The sequence below is a fragment of the Siniperca chuatsi genome, linkage group LG14 (genome assembly GCF_020085105.1).
Source record: "Siniperca chuatsi isolate FFG_IHB_CAS linkage group LG14, ASM2008510v1, whole genome shotgun sequence".
Classification (NCBI taxonomy): domain Eukaryota; kingdom Metazoa; phylum Chordata; class Actinopteri; order Centrarchiformes; family Sinipercidae; genus Siniperca; species Siniperca chuatsi.
In genome coordinates this window covers 9,087,663-9,094,298 of record NC_058055.1, presented here as the reverse complement: position 1 = coordinate 9,094,298, position 6,636 = coordinate 9,087,663, and the positions used below count along the sequence as shown (strand labels likewise).

Below are 6,636 nucleotides of genomic sequence, written 5' to 3'. Positions count from 1 at the left end.
ATGCCAGTATCATCATCCTAATAAATCATGGAAGAAACTTCCCTTTGGTCGCCCCCTTTTTATTTTTCCAATGATCTTTAACTAAACTCTGCTTTTACAAGATATTCCTGGTGGAAGCAATAACGTCATGTCTTTATTTAAAGTTCTCGTGTTACTAGCCTGTTTCTCTTTTTCTCGCGCTCTTCTCAGACATAAAAAAAGACAAACTGTTTTATTTTGTTTAAAGGTTTAGAGGTTCACAACTAGTTTATGGGAGTGCTACTCAGTTTTGCATCTTGGCACTGATTTGACTTGATTTTATTATATTTTATTTTATTTTATCTTACAACCATGGTATTTTACTTTTCTTTACATAATACTGTGTGCATGTGGTGGAGTGAAATGAAAGGGCTGCTCATAGGTTTTTCCTGGAGCTGACGTCACAGGTTTCTTAATAGCCAATAGGCTGAGCTTTAAGAGGTGCGCTCATTACAGCGCTTCTCTCAGACAGAGAGCTCATCACAGGGAAAATGGGACACAAATGACAAGGCTGAGCGCGCTGATAGCATTTCATCGTTCTTTTTCTCTATTTTAGACACTACTCAGGATATATCGTACAGCAGTGAGTTGATGTATCAGCCCCTACTGGGTAGGCAATCTCTTTCTGTGCTTACCCATAAAATCGCACACTTCGGATCATCTTGATGGGCCCGTTATGATCTCCAGTCTATAATTTTGTTTCAGAAATGCTGTTTTTTCAACAGTTAGCCTGTCGTTTGGAACTGTTGGCCAGATGTGGATTGTTGTCCTGTGGGACAGAAGAGCTACATTTATCACGGATGGTGATGTAATTATTCAGATTAATTTGGATACATTGGATTTCCTGGATCATACCCAAACAAGTCAACACCGAGGTGACTGGGACGTTGGAGAAAGAAACAAACAGAGTATATATCTCACACACTGGGCTGGGAATAACTCCAGACAATGCTTCACTGTTCCAGCTGTGAAAAGCCTATCCTTGATAGGTTCCTGCTCAAAGTTTTGGACAGACCATGGCACATCAAATGTGTCCAGTGCTGCGAATGCAAATGCACTTTGACAGAGAAGTGTTTTTCACGAGAAGGAAGACTTTATTGTAAGAATGACTTCTTTAGGTAAGCATCCAAAGTGTTTGTGGTTTAATATTTATTTTGAAAAACGCAGAGAAAATACAGCTGTTGTCAATTTTAATATTTTTGGAGCGGATAAAAATGAAAGTGAAATTGAAGATACATGAAATTTGACAGTCCAAGGTAAGTTCCAAAAACGAGAAAAATGTGAATGCTCTATGAGCGGATGTTGACCAAACGCTGACGGGGCCTATATTAAAAGTCCTGGACCATGTTCTGCCAGGGGTCCAATACACCGTTTGTTTACACTGTGGGAGCTGCTACCTATTCGTTCAAATGTCGCAGTTGTCAGTTTGTTTTATTTTTATTGTATTTGTGTTTGTGTTTTGTTTTTGTTTTTTTGTTTAAAAAATGTGAAAATTGTGGGGGAAAAGTGTATTTAAGACTTTGTTGGAAAAACATGGTATCGCAGGCCAGAAGCTTTTCATTACTCTCGACAGTACATGCACCTCCGCTTTTACTATTATTTATTACATAATTAGTGACATTGTATTTATACTGTACTTCACCATCTACCAGTAAACCCACTTGGTACTCGACACTTAGTTTATCTTATACTTATACCAACATGTTACTTAATTTATTTCTGACCTGTTTATAGTGTATAATATCGTTTTCTCTTGTGTGCACTGACGTAAAGACGAGCTACTGGAACAAAGAGTTTCCCTACGGGGATCAATAAAGTATTTCTGATTCTGATTCTGATTCTGAACATAGCAGCTATATTACAAACAGGGCTAACCCTTATTGCACGTGTGGATGCTGGACTTGAACTCATAATGCGACTATATTACAACTGTACTTTATATTATTTTTTCCTATTCTTTGTCATTGCATTTTACTTTAGGTCAGGCTATAGATATTATTAGACATTAGACATTATTTCTGTATTGTAGCCTTCAAATAATACATTCGAATAGAACTACAGTTCCTGATTTCTTTGTGGACTCTTAGCCTGTGGCAGAATTGAAGTCAGTGTTGTAAATCCATCATAAATGTACTTCTAATATAATAAAACTAAAAAAATAAGTCTAAGGCATTATTATAGACTACCACATCTGTACTGAAACTTTCCCCTGACTGCTGCTCTCCCTCTTGAACAGGAGATTTGGGACCAAGTGTGACGGTTGCGCCCAGGGGATTTTACCCAGTGATCTTGTCCGCAGAGCCAAGAGCAAAGTGTTTCACCTGAACTGTTTCACGTGTGTGATGTGTAACAAACAGCTGTCCACCGGAGAGGAACTGTACATCCTGGACGAATTCAAGTTTGTCTGTAAAGAGGACTATCAAAACAACAGTGGAAAAGACACAATCCTCCTTTCAGGTATGTCAGACATTAGACATTTCCTGTGTTAAATGTTTAAAAAAGGAGAGGAAAGATCCTTTTTTAAGATTTTATAAATCAAATTATTATATAAATGCAAGGTAAAGTATGTATTATTATTATTATTATTATTATTATTATTATTATTATTATTATCAGCAGCAGATTTAGCTCTAATAGGCTAATAAAAATAAAATGTTTAGAGCCCAAATTGGCTAGTGTATTGTGGGCCTATTTAGGCCTATAGTGATATTCTACCGTCAAAGTGGGCTATTCAGAATATTAATAACATACTTCTGACATCAATTTGCTGATATTTTAATACATTGCATTGAAAAGGTCACTGTTTTTCTAGGGGGTGGAGATCCTGTAAATATTAAGCGCCATGTGCTAATATACAGCATATTTTTATTCTCATGACAGTCACGACGTGCAGCGACCCAAGCCTGTCTCCAGACTCCCAGGACCCGCAGGACGACGGGAAGGACTCGGAAACGGGACATTTATCTGATAAAGACGTGTGCAACAACGAGAATGACGAGCAGAGTGCCGTCGGGAAACGACGCGGGCCTCGGACCACTATAAAAGCCAAGCAGCTGGAGACCCTGAAAGCGGCTTTCGCGGCCACACCGAAACCCACCAGACACATCAGGGAGCAGCTGTCACGGGAGACCGGCCTCAGCATGAGAGTCATCCAGGTAAAAGGCAGAAGGGAAAAATTAAAGGGAAAATAAGTGTATTTGCTGCACCGTGTGATCCGTTTACATCCATTATCGGACACCACTTCCAAATCTCGAACAGTGAGCAGCAGTGCTCGAACAGGTTACACAGTGCCTCAAGGACTAAAACCACAGAGAATAAAGTCAGGAGCGGAGATTTGGCCTATTCGCTACCAAAGCTTTTATGGACAAAAAAAAGCAATTGTGGCTGAGGGCTCTTTGGCATTTTTGGGAACCACGTCTTGCCTGGACACCCTTAAGGAATTTTTCCTTAATGCTCTGCTGATTTCTTCCCTTTTTTCAGATAAGGTTTCCAAACCATATCCCCCCCCATCATCTTTACTCCCATTGCGCTCCTAAAACCTTTTAAAGCAGGACCCATTTAGCGCTGATGTCCATGGACATTTTTAAAAAGCTCCCTTGATGAAATTTCCTGATTGACGCATCGTTTTCGACATCGAAATGCATTTAAAGTGAATTGTGTTTGGCTAAATAGTCATCAGTTCACGTGCCCAATGGGCTGTTTTCTTTTTACCCATTTACAAAATCGTTATTCCAACTTCAGACCAGCGTAGGCTACTGACCTGAACCGCATTTCCATTACTGTGGCTAGCAGCCATGTAGGCCTGCCCTCGAAGTTAAGTGACAAAATCACAGCAAGTAACATAAAAGAAGTGCAAGGTAATATTTTAAGCAACTTACAGTGATTGTATCGTTCTTCTATTTTAGTTCTATTCTAGTTATCGAAATATTAAATTTCGACGCAACGGGGAACTCAGAAATGTTGTTGTGATACTTCCATGGCCCTGCGAGGCATGCGCATGTATAAGAAGACTTTTCTTGTGGTACTTCTGCTCTGCTTTCCTGCTTGTGTCATCCGTGTTGCTCATTTTGTCAAATTTGCTTTTTGCCCCTTCTCACTTTGTCCTAAAGGTTTGGTTCCAAAATCGGAGGTCCAAAGAGAGACGCATGAAGCAGCTGAGCGCTCTGAGCGGCCGGAGACACGTGTTCTTCCGCGGCCAGAGGAGGATGAGAGCGCTGGGAGAGAGACTGGAACCAGAGGAGCTTGGACACTTCTCCTATTACGGAGGTGAGCTATGTTTTGGGGGTGTCGGATTAAGAATACTTTCTTGACATTCAAAGTTGATATTCGTTTACTAGAATGTCAATTAAATGTGCTTCTTCAGGTTTGCACTATAATTGATTGGTTCATCTTGTATTGAGTCTGTTTCTGGGTCTGTTGATTTGTAGTAAAAGAAGAACAAAAACAATAAAAAAAATGTAATACATTCTTAAATTTTTCTATTAAAATTCTGATGTATTCTGTACACTAATCCAGATATTTATAATGCAGATTATCCTGGTGAATACTATGGCTCAGGAGGGAATTATGAGTACTTCCAAGGTCCACCATCATCCCAGGCTCAGACTCCAGCAGACTTGGGCTTTGTGCCCTCCTCTGTCCCTGCTGGCACCCCATTAGGAGTCATAGACCACCACCATCCAGGGCACCACTGCCCTGGAGAGTTGCAGTGTTTCTCTGACACAGTATCTCATCATCCCGCGGACTCACCCAGTCCAGAGCCCATCATACCGGGCTCAATGCATAGCATCTCCAGTGAGATGTGTGGCCCCGGCACACCCTTCACCACTGTGTCTCTCAGTGACAACGGATACACCAACCAGCTGTCACAGCCCTCCTCAGAAATGAGTGAAGGCACTGTCTGGTAATCCAGCCGACACCCAACTACAAGGCACTCTAGGATTTTGAAGGCAAATCTATGCTTTTTATTGTTCTTTTTTTTAAATGTACATTTATTTATTTATTGATTTATTTGCTTGTTTGCATTTCTGTTAAGCTCTATTTAACTATTTATAAATCTCTATATTTGTATGTTGGTATAATTGTTTACTGACTAGCCAATCAATAGATTGTTTTAAATAATCCATGTGAATTTTGATTCATTAACACAGTCACAATGCTGGGCCTCATTGATCAAGCAATAAACAAAGACATACATATGCTGCAGAAAGTGTTTTTTTAATGTTTACAAAACCTTTTCTGCCACATATTTGACGCAAGTGTCCGTAAAATGTTAATGTGAAGGTGCATGATAGCATTTTTTATCACCTTTCAGTGTTTTATACATACTGACAAACAGCACCCTCCACCCATGAGTTCATGTGTAATACAAGATTGTATCATTTAATAACAGATTATGATTGTCATGTTCAATACATTTGACCAAAAACCTCTCTCAGGACCGTGGAAACATTGTGTTTGTTAATTTTTATTTGACAGGCATTTCCTTTTAATTATTTTACTGCCAAGATATGTTTGCCTTCAAAAGGAAATCTTGAAAATGAAAATGTTATATGTAACAGAAAATGATTTGACTTTAACAAGACATGAGTCCAACCGTATAGAGTAATGAACAACTGTACAGAACAGTCAACTGTTTACTTAAAGCTCCAGTATTCAGGGCTTTGAATATCAGCATTGTATAAAACCTCTTGATTCAGATGGACAGACCATTTACTGCAAACAAACCAAACTTTTGTAGCTGTTCTATCCATGTGGTCACTCACTGTGCTAGACTATACTATGTCCTCATTAAAAATACTAATAAACTGTTGCCAAATGAATGCACAGCAAAATCCTGCACCTTTAGTTGTGAGATGCAGTATTTTTTAAGTGTTCACTTCCTCTTTTAATTATCTGAGGACGTTTGTAGTAAAAACAATATTTTGCTGCTCAGTTAGCCGAACAGCTAAGACACAAACTGGTTTTGTCTTTATGAATCAAAGTGTCAAATTATTTACACTGATGATCTCATACACTGCCAGCAGCAGCAATGGGTTTTTTTTTTCATGAGATATACTTAATTGTTCCAATTAAGTTCATGAGACCAATGTTTACGACCATTCACTGTATAATAAAACATATTGATCATTGTTATTTGTTAATCACTTTGGGGGGAAAATACAGTACTTGTTCTTTCAAGTATGAGTGATTCGTGATTTTGTAAAGGTATAATGAACGGGAATTTGTTGAGGCACACTTAATCTCTTGACAACATTTTTTAAACCGACAGTACACTGTTTGACAGTGCTGTAACTTTCATAGACATGCTCACACAGTATGTCATCCTCCTCTCAAATCTGATTAAACCAGTGGCAGTACAGTACAGCTTCAAATGGGTTTACTTTGTTATCTAAATAAATATACATATATACTTATTGTAACAATTAACTATCCTTAATTAACTGTATTGAGTGTCAGAGATGTTTAAAGTTTTTGACAACATGCCTGGTATTTGTGTGTGCGGGGCACTTTGAATGGGAAAGGCTCTGTCTGAGGGACACACTCAGCTTTGACTTCCCAGCATCAATATATGACAGCTTGATATTGTTGGATTGATAGAAGAGAGAGAATTTCATA

General features: G+C 38.8%; 1 protein-coding gene across 1 annotated transcript; it reads left to right on the top strand.

Moving 5' to 3' along the window:
• The first annotated feature begins 467 nt into the window (after nucleotides 1-467).
• Nucleotides 468-6,149, top strand: LOC122888705 (LIM/homeobox protein Lhx1-like). Its single transcript, XM_044223455.1, has 5 exons — nucleotides 468-1,136; nucleotides 2,255-2,475; nucleotides 2,899-3,173; nucleotides 4,128-4,284; nucleotides 4,549-6,149. Exons 1-5 carry the CDS (start codon nucleotides 967-969, stop codon nucleotides 4,923-4,925), a joined length of 1,200 nt encoding a protein of 399 aa, XP_044079390.1. The 5' UTR covers nucleotides 468-966; the 3' UTR covers nucleotides 4,926-6,149.
• The last annotated feature ends 487 nt before the right edge of the window (nucleotides 6,150-6,636 follow it).

Coding starts and splice junctions, on each gene's coding strand:
- LOC122888705 (XM_044223455.1), top strand. CDS start 967: ATGCTTCACTGTTCCAGCTGTGAAAAGCCTATCCTTGATAGGTTCCTG. Junction 1,137..2,254: donor TGTAAGAATGACTTCTTTAG/GTAAGCATCCAA, acceptor CCTCTTGAACAG/GAGATTTGGGACCAAGTGTG. Junction 2,476..2,898: donor AGACACAATCCTCCTTTCAG/GTATGTCAGACA, acceptor TTCTCATGACAG/TCACGACGTGCAGCGACCCA.